The sequence below is a fragment of the Schistocerca nitens genome, chromosome 4 (genome assembly GCF_023898315.1).
Source record: "Schistocerca nitens isolate TAMUIC-IGC-003100 chromosome 4, iqSchNite1.1, whole genome shotgun sequence".
Lineage (NCBI taxonomy): Eukaryota > Metazoa > Arthropoda > Insecta > Orthoptera > Acrididae > Schistocerca > Schistocerca nitens.
Genome location: NC_064617.1, coordinates 190,716,633 through 190,740,316, shown reverse-complemented (window position 1 = coordinate 190,740,316; position 23,684 = coordinate 190,716,633). Strand labels below are relative to the sequence as shown.

Here is a 23,684-nt window from a genome sequence, read left to right as displayed (position 1 = left end):
CAACCCAATGGCCAGCAATTTGTAGTGTTACAAATAGTTTGTTGGAATGGCATTGCACTGCACTGGACCGAGGTGAGGGCATAACCTTACTTGAAGTACTGCTAGAACCTGTACTCGGTTTCGAAAACACCACATTGACAGAATGTGTATGAGACCTTGTATTGTGAGAGCAGGCAGAATTGGCATTCTTTTGCCATTGCAAGCAAGCTGCCTGGATGTAGCTTTTCTTTCCACGAGTAACATGTCACATAGTGTGATAGGCAGTCTTGCCACTTATGAGAAACAAAACAATGAGGGCAAGACTTCACTAGATTTACAGGCATGGTTACTTGTTTACTAGGCTGTCTGTGCGTCTTCGTGCGCACCTGTTGTGGTGGCTTATTAGGGCGGTCGCAGGCAAGAGGCAACTTGACCCAACAAATTGGGACCTGATCAAATTTATTGGCAGCTACGACACCAGAATCGAATTGTTGTAATATTTACAACATTTGATGGAGCCAAGGATCTGAGTACTTGAGAATCTGTTGTCTAATTCTGCTATGAGGGACATTGTATGTGATCGCATCACGGATCATCATGTCACTATAAAAGTTGCCACAACTACACTTCATAGTGAGACCTTATAAGTCAGTATACCCCTGATGGTACATCTGTTCTGGCTTTTTCTTAAGTTGAAAGAATTGAAATCTGGCTGCCGCGATCTGAACCTGCTGGTCTGAAGTTCCGCCGGTGATGATCCGTCATGTGGATGGGAGTGGTAGGAAGCAAGAAAGAGTTGCAGTGCCTGTTCCTGTGTGTGGGTGATGTGAAGCTTGGCCATCTGTTGTTTAAAAGTGTGTACAAAGCTCTCTACTTCTCCTGTGGACTAGGGGTGAAATGGAGCACTTGCTAGATGACGAATGCCATTTCGTTCCCAAAACTGTCCAAAGTCATGTGATGTGAACTGAGGACTGTTGTCTGTAACAATGACTTCGGGCAATCCTTCAATGGAAAAAATTGAGGACGACACTTGAATGGTACTATGTGACATGGTAGAATTCATAGGCACTGAAAATTGGAACTCAGTAAAAGAATCTACCACTATGAGCCAACAAGTGTTCCAAAATGGGCCTGCAAAGTCTATGTGCACTCGTTGCCGTGGGGATTGAGTTTTAAGCCAAGTTGAGAATGTCTGTGGAGGAGCTGATTGGTTGTCCATGCATGCACGACATTGTGGCGTCATCTCTTCAATGTAAGCTTCCATGCCCAGCCAAGTACAGTGCTGGTGCGCTAACTGTTTAGTGTAAGCAGTTCCCCAATGTCCTTGATGAAGAAGTTGTAACACATCTATTTGCAACACCATGGGAATGAGCACACATGATTGGCCACTGTCAGATTGTTCTAAGATCACACCTTGTTATACTGAAAGGTTATGCCAGCAAGCAAAGTATCTGTGCACTACTGAGTTCTGAATACAGTTCAATGAGTGAGGTCAAAATGTGCAAATGTTATGCAACAAAATCTTCAGATCAGGGTCCACTTCTGTGGCCTGTGCATTTTTTCTGTAATTCAATGGAAAAGATTGCAGCAATTGAAAGTCCCGTGTGTCGATCTGACAACAAGATGTATCAAAGGAATCAAAATCAGAGTCGGGCCCGATCGGAAGGCAAGAAAGGGTGTCAGCATTGCCATGCTGTACCGTAGGTCTGTACACAATTTTGTACTGGTACTGAGATAGAAGCAAAGCCAAATGTTGCAAGTTTTAGCAGTATGTGTGTGAACCAGCTCTGACATATCAAACAAGGACTGCAAAGGCTTGTGATCTGTCACTAAATAGAACTTGCGACCAAACAGGTAGATACGGAATTTTGTCAACCATATACAACAGCAAAAGCTTCTTTTTCAATTTGTGAATAATTGCATTGAGTTTGAGTTAACAACTTTGAGGCAAAAGCGATAGATCTGTCTTTACAACAATTCTGTGCGAAAGAACAACTCCGATTCCGTAAGAGGAAGCGTCTACTTGCAAAATCACTGGTTTGGTAGGATAAAAATGTACTAAATATCTGTCACTGAGCAGGGCATTTCTGAGTTTCTGAAATGCGGCACGACATTCTTTTGTCCACATGAAAGGCATGTGTTTCCGACGCAAGCGATGCAGTGGAGCTGCGATCTATGAAGCGTTTGGAATGAAACAAATGTAATATGTCAACTTGCCTAGCACTGACTGCAGTTCAGATACATTGCAAGAGACAGGGAGGTCACAGATTGCAAGCAAATGAGATCGGAGGGGGTGCGCACCCTGACTGTTTATCACGTGATATAAGTTCTGTACTTCTCTCTGAAAAAAGTCACACTTTTCGAGACGACACTTGAGTCCTGCATCTGACAACACTCAAAAAAAGAGTTCACAAATTGGCAATGTGTTCCCCTGGTGTATCACCTGAGACAATAATATCATCAAGGTAATTCGAACAGAAGGGCACTTGAGCAGTCAGCTGTTCCAAGTAATGTTGGAAAATGGCAGGTGTGGAGGCACTGCCGAAGGGCAAATGCAAATACTTGAACAGTTTTAAGTGTGTATTAACAACAAATACTTTATGTGATTTTTCATCTAGTGGTATTTGCAAATAAGAATCACGCATATCTATCTGAGGGAAGCAACAGCCTGCGCCGAGCGTGTCCATAAGTTCCTCAGGGCGAGACAGTGGATAAGTGTCAATTGATGTCTGTGGATTTGACTGTAGGAAGTCAACACAAATACGAATGTGACCAGAAGGCTTTGGCATCAAAACGAATGGACTTGCTCACTAACTAGCATGTATTGGAGCAATCAGACCATTGTCTTGCAATTCTTTTAATTCACTGGCTACTTTGTCTCATCAAGCAATGGGAATGGTTTGAGTCTGGAGAAACTTAGGCTGTGCATTGTCTTTCGGGGTAATGTGTGGCACAGAATTATTAGCTTTTCCAAGTCCATGAGAAAAGAGGTCAAGAAATTCCTTAAGCAAATTAGCTACACTGTCTTTTGGATTAAAGCAGTCACTGAAAGTACATTTTCTCGGATGCTAAGGCCAAACAAGTCAAATGAATCTAAGCCAAAAATATTTTCACTCTCTCTTGATTCCAACACAGTAAATTTCGCTGGCCTAGTGTGAGATTTGTAAGTGGCAGGCAAACTACACTGTCCAAGAACTGGGGTTTCGTGTCCGTCGTATGCAGTGAGGTGCATGCAAGATTTTGGCAGTCATGGTGAAAAAGGCACCAATAATCAGATGCACCTCACAACGGCATATAGTGTCAATTACACTCCTGGAAATGGAAAAAAGAACACATTGACACCGGTGTGTCAGGCCCACCATACTTGCTCCGGACACTGCGAGAGGGCTGTACAAGCAATGATCACACGCACGGCACAGCGGACACACCAGGAACCGCGGTGTTGGCCGTCGAATGGCGCTAGCTGCGCAGCATTTGTGCACCGCCGCCGTCAGTGTCAGCCAGTTTGCCATGGCATACAGAGCTCCATCGCAGTCTTTAACACGGGTAGCATGCCGCGACTGCGTGGACGTGAACCGTATGTGCAGTTGACGGACTTTGAGCGAGGGCGTATAGTGGGCATGCGGGAGGCCGGGTGGACGTACCGCCGAATTGCTCAACACGTGGGGCGTGAGGTCTCCACAGTACATCGATGTTGTCGCCAGTGGTCGGCGGAAGGTGCACGTGCCCGTCGACCTGGGACCGGACTGCAGCGACGCACGGATGCACGCCAAGACCGTAGGATCCTACGCAGTGCCGTAGGGGACCGCACCGCCACTTCCCAGCAAATTAGGGACACTGTTGCTCCTGGGGTATCGGCGAGGACCATTCGCAACCGTCTCCATGAAGCTGGGCTACGGTCCCGCACACAGTTAGGCCGTCTTCCGCTCACGCCCCAACATCGTGCAGCCCGCCTCCAGTGGTGTCACGACAGGCGTGAATGGAGGGACGAATGGAGACGTGTCGTCTTCAGCAATGAGAGTCGCTTCTGCCTTGGTGCCAATGATGGTCGTATGCGTGTTTGGCGCCGTGCAGGTGAGCGCCACAATCAGGACTGCATACGACCGAGGCACACAGGGCCAACACCCGGCATCATGGTGTGGGGAGCGATCTCCTACACTGGCCGTACACCACTTGTGATCGTCGAGGGGACACTGAATAGTGCATGGTACATCCAAACCGTCATCGAACCCATCGTTCTACCATTCCTAGACCGGCAAGGGAACTTGCTGTTCCAACAGGACAATGCACGTCCGCATGTATCCCGTGCCACCCAACGTGCTCTAGAAGGTGTAAGTCAACTACCCTGGCCAGCAAGATCTCCGGATCTGTCCCCCATTGAGCATGTTTGGGACTGGATGAAGCGTCGTGTCACGCGGTCTGCACGTCCAGCACGAACGCTTGTCCAACTGAGGCGCCAGGTGGAAATGGCATGGCAAGCCGTTCCACAGGACTACATCCAGCATCTCTACGATCGTCTCCATGGGAGAATAGCAGCCTGCATTGCTGCGAAAGGTGGATATACACTGTACTAGTGCCGACATTGTGCATGATCTGTTGCCTGTGTCTATGTGCCTGTGGTTCTGTCAGTGTGATCATGTGATGTATCTGACCCCAGGAATGTGTCAATAAAGTTTCCCCTTCCTGGGACAATGAATTCACGGTGTTCTTATTTCATTTTCCAGGAGTGTAGAATCACTGGATGATAGGTTGATGGCCAGTTTCCTCTCTCTACAGCACAAAAGCACATGGTGTTAAAATACACTTTATTACAGAAACCAATTGAGTACTTAACTTCTTGAATCTTGTCCATGTCCATATCACAACTATATACAGTGACTAACATTTCTCATAACTAGCTAAGATGCAAGGCAACAACTATCACTGTGGAAGACTAGAGCACAGTGCGATTTATTGAGGTGCAATGCGAATTGAGTCCTGCTGCGATGTACTGAGATACTGGTTGAGAGATTGACCAATTGAGATGGCTCAGTCGATGGCAGAGGCCTATATGTACACTGCCCAGGGGGTGTTATTGAAGCATTGCCTGGGGGCATGTCATGTCTTCTCTTGTCATAGGCGCACTTAGTTCAGCACCTGCTACGCAGTGTTACCTAGTGCCAACCGGTGTGCTGGCAACGGCAAACCCCAGACAGTCAGCTATTACACTCAGAAAACATTGTTACTCCATCCTAAACCTTGCTTTTCTTAGATTAGAGCTAACAGATCTGTCAGCTCCAGTCTGGTGGACAAAGTGAAACTACTAGCTAACCTAAGGGCCTTATTGAAGTTCTGCTAGTTGCTTGCCATCTTGGCCGGTAACAGCTGTGAGCACATCCTCACAGTGTGGCCATGTTTGCCCTTTTTTCTATTGGAAGTTCAGTCTTCCAGCTGTATAGTTTTCTAACCAGAATATTCAGTCAGCCAGCTGGAAATGTTGCCTAAACCCAAATTACTTGCCTCACAATACACCAGGAAATGATGGAAAATATGTCAAACCAAGTGAACGCTGCAGGTGAGGTAGGTCAGATTGATACTCCTTGCAATGTTAGGTATTTCAGCTGTCCTGTCGTTTGTCAAACTGCTTTTCCAACTGATCTAGCTGCTGCTGCCATTACATTTCCAGCAACTCTAATCTATGTTATAGCACATAATACATATGGAGCACAATCCTCATTATCCATATCACGTCACTGACCTTGTAACATATGTATTATGTATAAGGTTGTCAGCGATAATGAGACAGTACTCAGCAACACCGAGTCTATAACAAATACCAAGCCAAAGCCAGTGTAAGCCAATGAGTAAAAGTCAAATAGTAACCAAAGCAAGACCAGGTACAATAAGAGGGTCATTACCATTTGACTATTGATGAAAAACTAGAGGCTTCAGGCAGACAAAGTGTCTACATCTTGCTGTGGCACAATCTCTATAGGATCTAGTGGAGCAGAGGCTTCTGGTAGCCTTTGCTAGTGAGAAGTGTATGTGCTTAATGCACTGAAATGCTAATATTATCCGTGGACTCCATACTGATATTTACTGCTGGACAAGGACATAAAAGCGACTGCTGTGTTTGGATGCAGGCTGAGTTGGTATCCCTTTGCTCCCAGCTTCAGGCAGTGTTGGCTTCGGTCACACAGCTTGAGGCTGTTGCCAATGGACATTGGGAGTCCGGACGGGGGTTTGTCGGGGACGGCCAGCTTGTCCCACGCATCCCCTGATCGGACTACGGCTGTGGTTGCCCGGGATACTGCCCACATTGAGGCTGACCCCTCACCCTTGGTAGATTGGGAGGTCGTCTCGAGGTGTGGCAGGGGGCGAAAGACATTCCGGAGTGCTGAACGGAAGGCCTCTCCAGTTTGTCTGACGAACCGGTTTCAGTCTCTGTCTCCGGCTGATACTGATCTTCGGCCGGACATGGCTGCTTGTCCTGTTCCAGAGGTTGCCCCTCAGTCTGCAAGATCCGGGCGGTCGCAGAGGGTGGGCTTACTGGTAGTTGGGAGCTCCAACTTCAGGCGCGTAATGGGACCCCTTAGGGATATGGCTGCAAGGGAGATGAAGAAAACCAATGTGCACTCCGTGTGCATACCGGGGGGAGTCGTTCCAGATGTGGAAAGGGTCCTTCCGGATCCCATAAAGGGTACAGGGTGCACCCATCTGCAGGTGGTCGCTCATGTAGGCATCAATGATGTGTGTCGCTATGGATCGGAGGAAATCCTCTCTGGCTTCCGGCGGCTATCTGATTTGGTGAAGACTGCCAGTCTCACTAGTGGGATGAAAGCAGAGCTCACCATCTGCAGCCTCGTCGACAGGACTGACTGCGGACCTATGGTACCGATCTGAGTGGAGGGTCTGAATCAGAGGCTGAGACGGTTCTGCGACCATGTGGGCTGCAGATTCCTCGACTTGCGCCATAGGGTGGTGGGGTTTCGGGTTCCGCTGGATAGGTCAGGAGTCCACTACACACTGCAGGTGGCTACATGGGTAGCAGGGGTTGTGTGGCATGGACTGGGCGGTTTTTTAGGTTAGATGGCCTCGGGCAAGTACAGAAAGGGCAACAGCCTCAGAGTGTGTGGGGCAAAGTCAGGATATGCGGGTACCAAGCAGCAATTGGTATTGTAATTTAAACTGTCGAAGCTGTGTTGGTAAAGTACCGGAACTTCAAGCGCGGATAGAAAACACCGAAGCTGAAATCGTTATAGGTACGGAAAGCTGGCTGAAGCCAGAGATAAATTCTGCCGAAATTTTTACAGAGGTACAGACGGTGTTTAGGAAGGATAGTTTGCATGCAACCGGTGGTGGAGTGTTCGTCGCTGTTAGTAGTAGTTTATCCTGTAGTGAAGTAGAAGTGGATAGTTCCTGTGAATTATTATGGGTGGAGGTTACACTCAACAACCGAGCTGGGTTAATAATTGGCTCCTTTTACCGACCTCCCGACTCAACAGCATTAGTGGCAGAACAACTGAGAGAAAATCTGGAATACATTTCACATAAATTTCCTCAGCATGTTATAGTCGTAGCTGGAGATTTCTATTTACCAAATATAGAGTGGAAACTCAGATGTTTAGGACGGTTGGTAGGGACAGAGCATTGAGTGACATTATACTGAGTGCACTATCGGAATATTACCTCGAGCAATTAAACAGAGAACCGACTTGTGGAGATAACATCTTGGACCTACTGATAACAAACAGACCCGAACTTTTCGACTCTGTAAGTGCTGAGCAGGGAATCGGTGATCATAAGGCCATTGCAGCGTCCCTGAATATGGAGGTAAATAGGAATATAAAAAAAGGGAGGAAGGTTTATCTGTTTAGCAAGAGTAATAAGAGGCAGATTTCATACTACCTAACAGATCAAAATGAAAATTTCTGTTCCGACACTGACAATGTTGAGTGTTTATGGAAAAAGTTCAAGGCAATCATAAAATCAACTGTCTTGGAAGAATTCATAACACACAGCTGTGTGAAGGTATGTTTTTTTATGGTTGGTTTTAGTCTTATAAGGAAACATCAATGACTTGACCTCATATTTTAGGAGAAAAATGCACACTAAAAAGGTATCAGTCCCAGCATACGATCCATCTCAACAATTTGGACCAGAATTCTGAAAATACAGTTTTTAAACATGCATGTGACAGTTTTTAAACATGAATGTGCGCAGGTTGTCACTTACTCCACCCCAGGAGCTTAATGGCCGAGCACAAAGTACTATACAGTAGAGTGAGTAAGAGATTTGTGAAATAATATTTTGACATTGGCAACATGGTTTCGTCTTCGTGTCAAAATGTGCAGTTTCTAACCTGTATTTGATGCCAGAGGTCTTTTTGCTTTGAACATTTTGATGTTGCAGTTCAGAAATGCTGTGAAAATGGGTGAAATGAATGAGTGTGTCATTAAAGAAGTTGTGTAGCTTTAAGTAATTATTAATATTGCTGTTATGCATTATTTTCTTTGGTTATTAAAGTTAGCACTGTTAGAGTGAAGTACCTTTGCAGGAGGTGCTCTGTTCTTCAGTGTGATTGGCGTGACTGAATTGTAAAGAAAAGATGATTAGTTTCATTCCATAATACTTCTCCAGTTGCTTGGGTTTATTCATTTTGATTTTGAACCAAACATAAAGGTGCAGAATAACATTAATACATGAACATTTTTAGAATATAATGGAACATATACATGTGTGAGGTTGACATATTATGTACTAGTCATATTACATACTACTTTTCACATAGAATGTGTTCTCAAACAAGATTTCAAAACATGTTGGGTAGATGTGTTCACCTTTCCCCTCCTCTTCCCCTGGCTGCAACATTCTGGGATAACAGGGCTCTGGTTGTCATGTTGCTGTACAGTATTTCTCACTGAGGCATTAGGCAACTGCAGTGGGGTGGAGTAGTTGACAAATAATCGATGCATGTGAAAGTTTAAAAGTTGCACTTTCAGTAGGCCATAACTGTGTTCTGTCAGTACTTTTGGCCAAATTTTTGCATGGAATCAATTGCTGGGGCTGATATTCTGCAAGTGTCCTTTTTTCTCCTTAAAATATGAGGTCAAGTTGGGGATGTTCCCTTCTTAGGCTGTCATGACACCTCGTAAGCAAGAAAAAAAATTAGAAAACATTTCAAACTATTTAAATGTCTGATGGAAGTCACTGAGTGTTGTCATTATCAGACACTAGATGAGTATAGAGTGGGTAATTTGTGCTCCATTTTAAACAAAAGCTAGTTTTTCATGTACCTTGATGTTTATGACATTGTATCTCTTGATCCATGTGCCATACAGTGATATACATTTACAGGTATATTCAGTGGTGTACAAGGTCTCTCCAAAAAATTCCGGAACTTTGTCCACAAAACTTTTCTACGCTTGCCTTCTACTTATTGTGCATGGACTGCCTTGAAACACTTTCCTTCAGAATTGATGCACTGCTCCCAACACTGTTTCCACTTCCAGAAGCAGTCTTGGTATGTCTTTTGCTGGATCGCATGCAGCACCATCTGCGAATTTTCTTCTATCTCGTCTGTCTTCGCAAATCTTCATCCTTTCAATACCTCAACATCATAACCATAGACTCTCGTCTCATCACCAATTATGATTCTCTTAAGGAACACCTTGTTCTCATTTGTGTGATCGAAAAGCTCTTCACAAAATACGAGGCAATGATTTTTCTGGTCTTGAACTGCGAACCATGGGACAAACTTGGCAGCAACATAATGCATTCCAAGATACTGTGTCAGGATTTCATGACATGATCCAACTGAAATGTTATATTGTTCTGCAATCTCTCAGTCAGTCAGTTCTTGATTGGCACATGCAATTTCATTTCAGTCTTGACTTTAGCATCATCGGTAGACACTGAATAGCATCGTGGACGAGGGTCATCTTTAACTTCTGTCCGACCATTTTTAAATTGTGTGAACCATTTCTAGCTCCTAGTATGGCTTAAACATTCATCACCATGCTTCCTGCTTGATTTGGTGTGTGTATGTAAAGGTTTTCTTGAGTGTCACACAAAATTTTATGCAGACACGTTTCTCTTTCTAACTCTACCATCTTGAAATTCGCAAACTGTATGACACAATGTTCTACTCGATACAGCACTGGGCAATAACTAACAGATATACAACAGTGAAACTTCCGTCAGTTACACATTAAATACAGGGGTGTACTAGGATGCCAACCACATTTTGCCCCAACACACCATTGGAATGAAATTACGAATATTTTGGAATTTTTTGAACAGACCTCGTATGTGGACTCTGTCTGCAAAATGTGTTGCAAATAAAGATAGTAGTAAAGGAGTAATAAAGTGGAATATTATGCTTGATGCACCAGTTTTTATGCTTGAACAGCAAAAATGTAGTACACAATAAACATTTTTCCTTTCATCATTTGTGGGGAGTGCTTTGAAAATGTTTGATATTACTCATAGAGTTTGTTGGAAGTCACTAGGTGCTCTCATTCTCCAATACTGGCTCAATAAGGTCTGGGTAATTTGAGTTTTGTGAGTAATGCTGCCTAACTGTTAATACTTGACATGTTGCATTAAACTTTTAAGAGAAGATTACAGTTCTTAATGAGCAGATTATGGGAGCAGTGTAAGTTTCTAAATTCGGTCAGCAAGTGTATGTAATATTGAAAATCAAAGTTTTGGTGCTCCTGGAAGCTGTTAGATCTGCAACCTGCAACTGGCACTGGGTGATTAGTGTCTAAGGTTAGCCATTTAATTATATAGATTCCATAACCCATTGTATATTGTATGTTATTGGTCCTGTTGTCTATGGAAGCATCTTATGCGTAAGACATTGGACAAGTCAGTTTATAAGTATACAGGTGAAAGTGATTTCTATGCATACTTATTTAAAATTAGAATAATACACTTAATATGTTAAGTATTTACATAGCACACTTCATAAATTTAAATATTGTTCAGTTGAGTGAAAGCAGTGATGTTGTAAATATGTCTTTAAAGGTTTCCCAAAGATTTTGACCTCAGTAGTTGATTTTATGTTATCAGGAAGTTTGTTATAAAGTTTAACTCCAATGTGGAAAGTGCAGTTTTGGCACAAGGATTGTTGATTTAAGTCATAAGTAAGTTTTTGTTTTGTGTGGTAAAGTGATCATGTTCTTTTCTTTTCTTTTCTTTTCCTTTCTTTCCTTTTCAATCTGCAGCCCTTACTCAATACATTTATTTTATAAAATATAAGAGTTTCCTCAATGGAGGTACATGTTAAACGAGGAATACCAGAGATCTTAAATAGAGGTTTACACGAGTCTCGAAGTTTACATCCAAACATGATTCTAATAACCCTGTTTTGTAGTCTGAAAGTGCTGATAGCTGATTTAGAGTTTTCCCAGAAACTGACCCATAGTTAAGGTGAGAATGAAAGAAGGCATGATATGCATTCATTACTATTTCCTCACTACAGAAGGTTTAGCTAGCAAAGGTGGTAGCATATTTTGCTCTATTTTCGCATTAAGGTATTCAATTTGTTTATTCCACTTTATATTGCTTTGCGACCATATTACTAATAAATTGGTTCCCGTACTGTTACCAGTTGGTTCATCATTGATAAAGATAAATGGGATAAAATATCTTTGTTTGGAGCATTGTGGGATTTTAGTGCAATAGATTGTTTACTATTTATTACAAGGTGGTTGTTCTATGCCCAGATGCTAAGTCTTTTGCAACAGTGTTTACTGATTGCTGTAATTCTTCTTTACTTTCCCCTTGTAGAAGAATTGTTGTGTCATCTGCAAATATGATCGTATTATGTGCATTCACATTTAAGTTTAGATCATTTATGTTCAGAAGTAATAGAAAGGGTTTCGTTATTGGTTCTTGGGGTACACCATATTTAATTGCTTTATAGTCTGAAAAGTGTTGAAAGATAGTTTTTAAGTTGACCTTTGTGCGCTTGATGCGTGCTGCTTGCTTACGATTGCGCAGGAAGAAACTGATCCAGTTGTTGGACAGACTTCGAATACTGTATTTTTCAAACCTTGACAGCAAATCTTATGATCCAACATGTCCAATGCTTTTGATTGGTCAATAAATGCTCCTGTTGATTCCTGTATCTTTTCTGTCAGGCTTAGTGTGTAACTGATGCACTCGTAAATGGCAGTTGGTGTTGATCTCTTGATTATTAGCACTTCAATCATGTAGAAAAAGTCAGTTTATGGAATATAATGGACATGTTTTGTTTGTGTATATGGATGCATAATAATTATTTACATATTACTAAATAGTAGTGTGGCTTAAATATAACAGAAAGAAACATATTCATCATTGATATTATTCGTGTTACTAATGAAATGTCTTAAGTTTTATGGCCAGGTAAATGGCTTTGTCTTCTATAGTATATGTAGTACTAATCTTCAATTTAAAAAATTGTCTGTAGGAGGATCTGAGGGTAAAGATTTCAGCTTAGATGTAAAATTGGCTTTGTTATCTGTCATACATATTATATATGTGGCAAATGATCCGAGATTAATTTGGCCGCATATTTAACGCCTTCTGAGACAGTGAAGAGTAATTAGATTACGTTGTGGTTCTAGAATTACAACTGTGTCCATCACTACTTTTTCCCTCGATTTTTTAAATTTTTATTGATTATTATTGACGATAAATTTACATATTGTGAAGGTTTGTTTTGAAAAGACACCTACAAGGTAAATTTACATGAACAGTACATATAATTCTCAGTGTTCACTTTTGCTCAAAAATGATGAGTTTCTTTCAGAAAATTACACATGGAGATACAAGTAAGCAGAAATGTGCCAGAAGTTTGAAAATATTGATTTGTATGTTTCTAAAGCTACCAGTTATGCAATACCTTTTCATGTCAGTAGACTTAACAGTGTATGTAGCTTACATTTAATGAACCCAATCATAGTGAGCAAATAATTCTGTAACATGAATATAATAAGTTATCAATAACAGTTGCTAATTCAAGTGTAGAGTGTTTCCCATAATCTTCTGTATCTAGTATTTGTTCTACACACATTGTTTTTATATACTGCCGAAGAGTTTTAGAGTAATATTTTAAAAATTCCATGCTTCAGAGCGAAATGCTTATTAAACATTGGGTGGTCAGCTGCTGTCTTGTGTGTGTCTCAAGTCCCAGTTAGTCATCTTAATCAAACATCATTTTATTGCTGTTCAATTGTTGCCACTCATTGGTTGTATTGTGAGGTGACTTCCCACTCCTCAGTGGGAACCACTAAAGACAATCACTATGCAAGCAGTGATTTGATGTGATTTGTGTAAAAGATGTTAACTGCAAAAATATGTATAACTTACACCATTGTTGTGGGGTACAGAGTACCGCTCTTAAAAAACACATTCATTTAGTTAGATCCAACATACAAACGTGATGATGACATGCATATATATCAGATGTTTCTTTGGATTTTGATATGTGCTCAAGTAAGAAGTAAGTAGTGTGTGTGTGTGTGTGTGTGTGTGTGTGTGTGTGTGTGTGTTAATTATGTAACTGCCGTACACATAGCATCATGTGAGTGCTGTTGCATGTGAACTGTTTTCTTGCATTTTGCAATTTGTCCATTTGATAAAGGCCACATATCTAAAATTCCAATAGTGGTTTGCGCAAATAAATAATTTTACAGTCAAAAGTTGATCATGATATCACTTACACTAAATAAATTAGCATCTTATTTTAAACTTACTGTATTATGCATACCAATATCATTCCCTGATTATGATTAAGCCTTAAGTATTATACTAGTGTGTTCATCACTTGTATAATTCCTACTTTTATCAAACCTGTTTAATTCGATTCTTGTTGTTGTTGTTGTTGTTGTTGTTGTTGTCTTCAGTCCAGAGACCGGTTTGATGCAGCTCTCCTTGCTGCTCTATCCTGTGCAACCTTCTTCATCTCCCAGTACCTACTGCAACCTACATCCTTCAATATCTGTTTAGTGTATTCATCTCTTGGTCTCCCTCTACGATTTTTATCGTCCACGCTGCCCTCCAATACTAAATTGGTGATCCCTTGATGCCTCAGAATATGTCCTACCAACCGATCCCTTCTTCTGGTCAAGTTGTGCCACAAACTTCTCTTCTCCCCAATCCTATTCAATACTTCCTCATTAGTTATGTGATTTACCCATCTAATCTTCAACATTCTTCTGTAGCACCACATTTCGAAAGCTTCTATTCTCTTCTTGTCCAAACTATTTATCGTCCATGTTTCACTTCCATACATGGCTACACTCCATACAAATACTTTCAGAAACAACTTCCTGACACTTAAATCTATACTCGATGTTAACAAATTTCTCTTCTTCAAAAACGCTTTTCTTGCCATTGCCGGTCTACATTTTATATCCTCTCTACTTCAACCGTCATGTCAAGAAAAGAGTAATAGTTTCTTTGAACAGTTTTAATCAACATTTTTGGGACAGTGATAAAAAAAAATTTTTTTAATTTTCTTTTTAAAATTCGGTCTTGATCACACCACGTATGCTACAAGAACATAGGTGACCGGTTTCGGTCATATCACATGACCATCATTAGACCTGTAATTTAATTTAGAAAGTAATAGAAACCTTACTTGATTGACAATAAAATATGACAAAATATTTATAAGGATAAAATACAATAAGACTTGTTATACCCATGGCATCGTTCGAAGATGATAGGTGGAGCACTCTTCTGAACTGCTGTGATGTCAGCTGGTGCCAGCAAGCGACGGGCATACGCTTAAATACGAAGATGTTCCACCTACCTCTTCCCCCTCTACCTCACGTCAACAAATCAGTGTAAAGCGGGTTCACATAATCGTCAAAACGTAGAAAAACAAAGTACAATAATAACATGAAAATAGTTATGTATAAAATATCTCGTTACAACCATGTAACTACTTAAATATTGTATAAGATGTCAATTAAAATCTTAAAATAACTGTACAGATGATGTATACTCAGTGTGCCCCCTATGGGCTAAGGTGGTACTACCACAATGGTTTCAAAGTCGACGATGTTGTGAAGGTCTTTGGCATTGCGGCATCATATCGATATGTGAGTTGTGACTTGACTGCAAGTATACACCTATGCTAGAGTCAGTCTGTCTGTCTTATATTAACTTTATTTGGCACTGGAGATATATGTAATAATGGAATGATAAGCTGCAGAGTGATATGATATTACATACAAAAAAATGGCTCTGAGCACTATGGGACTCAACTGCTGAGGTCATAAGTCCCCTAGAACTTAGAACTACTTAAACCTAACTAACCTAAGGACAACACACACATCCATGCCCGAGGCAGGATTCGAACCTGCGACCGTAGCGGTCGCGCGGTTCCAGACTGTAGCGCCAGAACCGCTCGGCCACCAGCGGCCGGCCGATATTACATACACTTTTTAACTGATTTATTAAAAATTGAGTTATATTTCATAATATTATTATTGTACTTTGTTTTTCTACGTTTTGATGATTATGTGAAACCGTTTTACACTGATTGGTTGATGTGAGGTAGAGGGAGAAGAGGTAGATGGAGCATCTTCACATTTAAGAGTATGCATGTCACTTGCTGGCACCAGTTGACATCACAGCAGCTGAGAAGAGTGCTCCACCTACCATTTTCGAAGGATGCCATGGGTATAACAGGTCTTATTGTAATTTATCCTTATAAGCATTTTGTCATATTTGATTGTCAATCTAGTAAGGTTTCTATTACTGTCCAAATTAAATTACAGGTCTGATTATGGTCTGTGATATGACCGAAACCGGTCACCTATGTTCTTGTAGCATACATGGTGTGATCAAGACTGAATTTTAAAAAGAAAAATTTATTAATAGTTTCTTTGTTTTGTTGTTATGAATCATACTTAGGAAAATAAGCCCCTGAGACTGTTATGGCTCTGTCCAGTGCTTGGTGTTTTAATGGATGAGTACTGTAATCATATGAAAGTTCCTGACAAATTAAAACCATGAACTGGGCTGGGACTTAAACCTGGGATCTTTATGTTTTGTGGGCTATACTGTCTGTGCTATCGAAGCCAAAATCGTGACCCACCAAATTCCCCACAATATCCTTTCTTCCAGGAGTGCCAGTCCTGAAAATTATGTAGAACAACTTCTGAGTGGTTTTGAAGGTAGGACAAAAGGTACTGGTTGAAGTAAAGTTGTGAGATCAGGTCGTAAGTTGTGCTTCGATAGCTCAGTTGATAGAGCACTTTCCAATGAAAAGCAATGGTCACAGGTTTGAGTCACGATCTGCTCACAGTTTTAATTGACAGGAAGTTTCAAATCAGCACACACTCCACTGCAGAGGGAAAATTGCTCTTGGAAGTGTAGTCATCCCTCATGCAGTTTATAAACCACATTTGGGCTATCTTTTGATAGAGGAATAATGTAAAGAAAGTGTAGAATCACTATTTATTCCATCTTCCAAGACATGCTCATTATTGCTCTGTGTATTGCGTCAGTTTGAACTGTAATTACTAAGCTGTCACTATGTGTATAATATAGAATTATCTTCAAAGGAGCAAAGTCTTTGGGTTATTATTCGTAGACAAATAAAATTTTTACTTTTTTTTTTTAAATTTTATTTTATTTGCAAGAGATCAAGTATGAATTAAGTGCATTATCCATGTAGTGTAATATGCAAAATAAATAGGTAGGTTAGCAGATACAATCACAAAACTAAGTTTCCCTTTTTTTCCTTTAGCACTCCCCTCTCTTTACTGGAGGCAGAAGCTGTGGATATAGGCAATGGAACTGGATCACGACCAGCACGATCCAATCCAATGAACATGCCCATTTCAACTGGAGGAACTCGACCTATAGTACCAGTGTTAATTGAATCGGGATCAAGTAGTATGTCTATTATTCCTAATTTTTTATCTAACTTTGTAAAGTAGCTATTGTTCCTTTAGATTGTTGTGTAACATGTACTATATTACATCACTCTGCCTGACACTTGTCAGAAAGAACATAATAATAATAATAATAAATGAAATGAAAAGTGTTGTTTTTTTATTTTACTATAATCAGTGACTGGACTGTGGTATTTAACTGCTGTCACTGTGCAATAAAGAATAAACATAATTATGTCCTTGGTATGAAACTTTTCATTTGGTTTTTATGGATCGCTTGAAATAACTTGAGACATAACTGATATTCTGTTCTCAGAATTGTGCGTTTCTTAAAAATATAAAAGACATGAGCTACTTACTTTTTTGCTCCTCAAGGCAGGGATAAAATTTACTTTGCCATCTTACAGTTTTAAATTAAAATCAGCTGAATGTGACACATGAGGCTATTGCTTACAGTTTTTCTTATGTTTTGTATATCTTATAGTGTTAATGTGAGGATGATGATGCTGGTTCATTGTGCGTACTTTAACTTCTTTAAAGACTTTGATTTTTGGGTAATACAAATAAAGTAAATCATCTATTTTTTCCACATTAGTGAGCAATAAGAATGATACATAATGTTTACAAACACAATATTCACAGGAAATTCTATATACTGTTCTTAATGTCATCAACAAGTTTTCTGCAACAAGGAATAAGGAACTAGTGTAAATTCAAAAGAAAGTTAAAACTTACCTTATAAGCCAATCACAAAGATACCTGCCCAATTAGCTGCATATGTTAGCATGGTGCTTCAGGGACTCCTGCAGGTTTACTGCTCCCTGACTGAATCCTCCCGGCAGTTTAACATTGAAGGCTAGTGTTCACGGCAGACTGTATGTGGTTTGTCACATCTGACAAGGTGAATACTGGGTTAGTATCCAAGACCCACCTCAGTTACACAATTCTCAAGCATTTAGAAATTGTTCACACATTTCCATATGGGTAACACTACACACAGACAAGTGGTGTGCATATGTTCCCCCTAGGGCAGTAATGGGCTGGTGACATGAAGTGATCCTGGCCAACCCTTCAGTTAACCGTGCAAATTCTGGTGTAACCAAGCTGACCTGCATAGATGTGAGACAAAAGCAAACAAGGGGAGGGGGGGGGGGGGGGGCTGGAAAAGCAAAGCCACTCACAAAAATAATACAGAATACAGAATCAAGTTAGCAAATAGATGGGTTTCCTGCTAATTTATTTCCATTTATTGTGTGTGTAAGCACAAATATAATATAATAATTTAATGATAATTAATTGTTAATATTGTGTACTGAATTAGTTCCTGACATCTACTTGTCTTGTCAGTGTACTCACTCACATTCTTCAGAATTCACCTTCATGATGGAATCTATTGAAATACATGGATTTTTGTTCAACTTTTTAATTTTTTCTGCAATTTCAGTGTGATAAAGCTCCTCTGCAGATTAGTGTAATACTTAGTAAAGTGCAGCCTGACCTTTTTTTAATAAACTGGTCATAAATGAAAGAATGAGTTACTAGGAGACTATGAAATTTTGCTGAATTATTGCTTGTTTCTCTTCATCATAGTTTGTTCAGTCATTTTATTCTTTTCTTGGACAAACAAAGGTTGATGCTTCCAATAAATTTATTTTTGTACGATGTTTGATTCGAGTTCCTGTTTTCTTATGTGTATAACATATAATTTAAAAAACATTTTAGATCTAACAGAAAATAAAAAATATACTATTATTTCATATCTATTTATGGATTTCTGAAAACTTGCATACCGTATTTACTCGAATCTAAGCCGCACCTGAAAAATGAGACTCGAAATCAAGGGAAAAAAAATTTCCCGAATATAAGCCGCACCTGAAATTTCAGACTCGAAATTCAAGGGGAGAGAAAAGTTGTAGGCCGCACCTTCAAATCGAAACAAAGTTGGTCTATTGTAATATGAGACACCATTTAGGTCGAATGAATGACAATACAGCTACAGTAGTTTGGTTCAAGTCGTAAGCTTAGCAGTTAAGCTTTACCAGGTAGCCATTGCTATGCGTCAGGCGCTCTGTCTGTGTTTATACGGATACCCTTCCTTTTTCACGTGCTTCTTCTGGTTGGAATCGGTTGCCTATTTTTCTTTGATCTGATAAGTGCTGCTCTCTTTGTTATAGGTGTTTACGTCACTCTAAGCTGAAAATGCATTATTGTACTCTGCCATGCATTGTTTGACGCATTCTGATAATGAGTGTTTACGACCTGTCGCCGCTCGCGGCATGGCTTGCTTTTGTGCGCACTACCACCGCTTACAATAAAAAAAAAAGAGAGGAATTGTCTCATTAGTGAAACAATGGCAAGAGACTGGTATTTGTTGTTACTTACACTGCTGCCTTCTTTGATAATGATCAACAAGAACCAAATAATAGACTGCGTATGATAGATGTTCTGAACGAGAGTTTAGCAAAAATTTTTCTCTGTTTGAAAATCTTTGCAGACGCCTCTCGTGTACATTACATTCTGCACAGCAATTAGAGTCATCTTAGATTTAAAAATCTAGTCAATTGCCGTGCTTCATTTCTGATTGTATCACTGTTAGGCATAAGAATATTACGAATATAAACATGACATGATATGTATATTCTTCCGCATTTGTTGTTGTCTCACACTAGTTTCGTAGGTTATTAGGCAGAAGGATTTAAGTGAGATAGCAGCAAACACGAAAGAATACATGGCAAAATGTTTATATCCGTATTATTCTTATGGTGAAGAGAATACTGCATATGATTCACAATTCATAAAAGTTCCTATTAGCAACCATCTCTTCTCACAGGTAGGAAAAAATTCAGAACATAGAGTTGGCCATATTGACAAACATCCCAAACAATCTTGCCAGTCGGATTTTCATAGTACATTGAAATGCTGCTACATTCGAAGATGAACAATACGAAATATTTATTTACTTCGTTGGATAATGTATGAAAATGCAGTGGTCGAAACTCGGGGCGGAGAAAAAAGCTCGTTTTCCACCTTTTTTAAAATTTATTTACTGACGCAGAAGTTTTGGCGCCAATATTTATCTTTGTGCCTGCAAAGCATGCCTGTGTAGCGCTTACATATATTTGACGGCAGAAGTTAGTTGTGGCGGCACCTACCAACATTTTTCAGAACTTCCGCTTACTTTGCACTCGATTCTAAGCTGCAGGCGGTTTTTTGGATTACAAAAAACGGAAAAAAATTTGCGGCTTAGATTCGAGTAAATATGGTAGGCTTATGTATTCAGCCGGACAAAAACTTTAAAAAATATAAACATAAGTATATATTAATGTACATTCTATAAGTTATTTAAAATTCAAGTAAAACATCTGTACCTGTTACATTTACATTTATACTCAACTCAACAAGCTATCATATATAGTGTCAGCATTAACGCTTCCACCCCTCCCACATCCATCCTCACCAGTATTTTTCCATTTCATTCATTGATGCTACAAAGATAAAAAGTTGGTAGAACGTCTTTAGATATACCTTTAATTTTCTGTATTATTGCTGTTTACCAAAATGTGGAAGAAGTCTTTCAGCGTGTGTGTGTGACAATTTATTCTGTCATTTCATGCTACTGTTCTTATATGATAAAAAGGTGTGACTTATAACTGCAACATCTTGAAGTATTCTATAATGTTGTGAAATAAGTTTTCTTATCTGAAGTTGTTACTACTCATATAATTAACTTGAAATTTTAACTCAGTCACTGTATTGCAGGTAGTTATGAGCAGTCACCAAGATTAATGGAAGTGTATGGTGGAGATGGTGTGGATTCAGATGGTTCTGCAGGTCCTGGTGAAATACAATTAAGAGAAGATCTAGCAGATGCCATGATGGAAAGCCCCGGAGTAGCTATTCGAGACACAGGTAATTTTCAACTTAATGTAATATAATGTATCTTAAGTAAATAGACTGGTGTAGGCTAGTTCTGTAGCACCTGTTGCTGTTCAAGAATTTTTATTTTTAATTTTTAAATTAAGTTGTTTCTTGGAATCATTCTGGATTCAGTAGACAATTGTTGTAATGTTTATTGAAGTAACTGCCTTCTTTGGTAAATGGCATTACTGAGCAAGAACTAGCCAGAGACAGGTTTACTAAATGTCAAGTGTTCCAAATTTCTACAGTCATGTGCATCATGTAATTAAAATAGATTCAGAAATGTATTCTGTTATTGTTTTGTAATGCGTAGTACAACTAAATAGTTTAGTCATTATAAATTTTCTAGATTGAAAATTGTGTTTTCCATTATTAACAACAATTTAGAAACACCTGCCTCTGGCTTTTTCTTTGTTCAAAGGAAGAAGAATGGTCGTTGGAAACAGAAGCAGCCCCATAGGCAAGAGATGTTCAATTCCCGTCGAAAAAATTGTGAACCCTGTGGGAACAGTTATAACAGTGTCCGTGCCTTCGGATGAGGAAGGAACCACCATGGTGTCATATAAATCAGTGAGGAACGTGAATAACAGTGCCTCTGAGGAAGAAAATATCATGCATTGGCCAACAATAGTGAAGCCTAATGTTCATGAAGTAGGCACTTGCATTAATGATGCAGTTGTTGCTGTGGGTAATGTGACTACGGACAGGGTTAACTGCAAGAAAAGTAAACAAGAAAATCTTTCGTGTGCATCTACTGAGAAAAATTGTTTGCAAATGAGAGTACATCCGTCTGATAAAACATGTTTGGAAAATGAATTGTTGATGAGAGATGTGGTTCAGTCAACAAATAACAAAAAATCAAAGTTGAAACAAGAATCTACAAAACAAGAAAGAAACCTTGTAGCTGGTAGTCAAAAAAAGGAAAAAAATCACAAGCGAATGAACTTAGATAGTATCACAGAAAGACAAATGAGCACTGACAGCATGGATTTTAATATGAAATCAAAGAAAAATTGTGTGATGGATTCTCATACTACATCAAAATATTGTGATGAAGAATGTAGTCAAACTATTGAGATGTTGGAAGTTACAGATACTGACAGACCTGCCTTGGAGAATGTAAAAACAAACATTGTTGCTAAAAAAGAAAATGAGACCTCTGATGCAAGGAAAAAAAATTCAGAGACAACTCAAAATAGACAGGCAACCAAAGAAGTTAATGATTCATATCTTGCGCCTGTAAAGCAAGAAGATATTTTGTTACATAGCAGTAAAGAGGAATATTTTTGTAACTTAAAATCACAGATACAGCTTGAAAACAAGTGCACACTCCCAAGTTTAGATTTAAGAAATTCAAGTTTTGGCGATATTCACAGTTCTGTTTCTACATTTAATACAGAATTCAGCAGCAGTGTTGTGCCTTCTGCTGCCAAAGTAGGTACTCGTAAAAGCCAGACTGATTCCACAAAGACAGAAACTGAGTCTCAAGTGTTGAATCTGGAGGACATCAATATTTCAACTAATAAAACTGTGGGAGTTCCTTCTCCAAAGTTATGGAGCAAAATTGTAGCTACACCTCCCAAAGATAAGCAATACTGTCAGCCAGGTAAATCAGATAGTTCAAGCTCATCTACAAAATTAGAAAATAGTGACAGCACTACAGGGGAAGCAGTTTCTTTAAAAGCAGAAAAATGTGATTTCACAAATAGTTCACCACCACCTCAAAAGTGTTGGTCCCAAGTTTCTAATGTCAAAGAAATAAATACTGAAATTCTAACTCCAGATGGAATTACACAGAAGCAACTGGTACCCGATAACTCACACTTTGAAGATATTTCTGATCATACCTTCAAGAAGAAAGTTGTCACAGCTTCTTTATCTCTTATTGACACTTCAGAATCTATAGATGCTAGTATCACACTAAGAGATGATTACAATGATTGTGTAAAAGAGCCATCAGGGCTGGTCCCAGATAATTTGGAAAAAACACTCTTTCCCCATAAGATTGATTCCCAGGTTGAATCAGTGTCAGAAAGTGTAATTTTTAATGACGACGAAGTGGGAAGTGATACTGGAAATACTTCTTCACAGTCTATAAAGAAAAGTCGCCGGTCTAAGAAAAAGAGAAGATAACTGAAGGAAAAGTAACAATGAAAAATTCTATAATAGTGTCTGACTTCGATCTTGAGGTTGTGAAAGCTAAACTTGCAGTTAGCCAAATCTGAACTGAGATTACATTAGTCAGATAAATACAGTGCCTAGGCAATAATGTCAGTTTAGTTGATAGATTTTTATTATTATTTATTTGTTGCTATGTACTTGCAAGTGCATGTACATTAAACAATGTTATATTATGTGGCTGTTCACTTGACAAAGAATGTGTGAGTTTATTCATGATGACTGTTGTATCTAATACAATACTCATTTGTAAAATAATTGTTTTTGCAGACAATGCAGAGTAGTCAGTCACTATATTTATTTTCATGTAGAAATATGTTTCACTATTACTCATTGCAGTATTATTGCCATATTTATTTACAGGCAGCTCTATGAAATATTTACTTTAAAAGTAACGTCTTGTTTGATATCTTGACAAAAAAATTATTTTTATTCGAGCTTCACTAAGTGAACTTTAATAATGTTACTTTTACTTTGCTGAATTTGATTTCATTATTTGAATCAGTTTGTTGGATTTTATTCCATATTTGTGATATTACATTATTGTTATGTGGTAGTGTATAATGGATTTAGAAAATTTATTATTGTACAACAAGAAGATTCTGATATCTAAAGCTCTCTGTCTATGTGACAAACCAACAAAATCGGTGATCATGTAAGTTCATGATAAATGATATTCAGTAAGAGAAGTATGCATGTGTGTGTGCTCTTAAACTGTTATCTTGT

The 23,684-nt window shown here is 39.3% G+C and overlaps 1 protein-coding gene across 2 annotated transcripts in view; it reads left to right on the top strand.

The window, feature by feature from the left end:
- The window catches only part of LOC126251465 (breast carcinoma-amplified sequence 3 homolog), a 112,251-nt gene extending 89,083 nt beyond the window's left edge, over positions 1–23,168 (top strand). For both annotated transcript variants that reach the window (XM_049951900.1, XM_049951901.1), the window contains exons 10-12: positions 16,715–16,863; positions 20,622–20,771; positions 21,202–23,168. In XM_049951900.1, the coding sequence (XP_049807857.1) occupies positions 16,715–16,863; positions 20,622–20,771; positions 21,202–22,913 (2,011 nt within the window). In that variant the 3' untranslated portion in view covers positions 22,914–23,168. The remainder of the gene's footprint in view (positions 1–16,714; positions 16,864–20,621; positions 20,772–21,201) is intronic.
- The last annotated feature ends 516 nt before the right edge of the window (positions 23,169–23,684 follow it).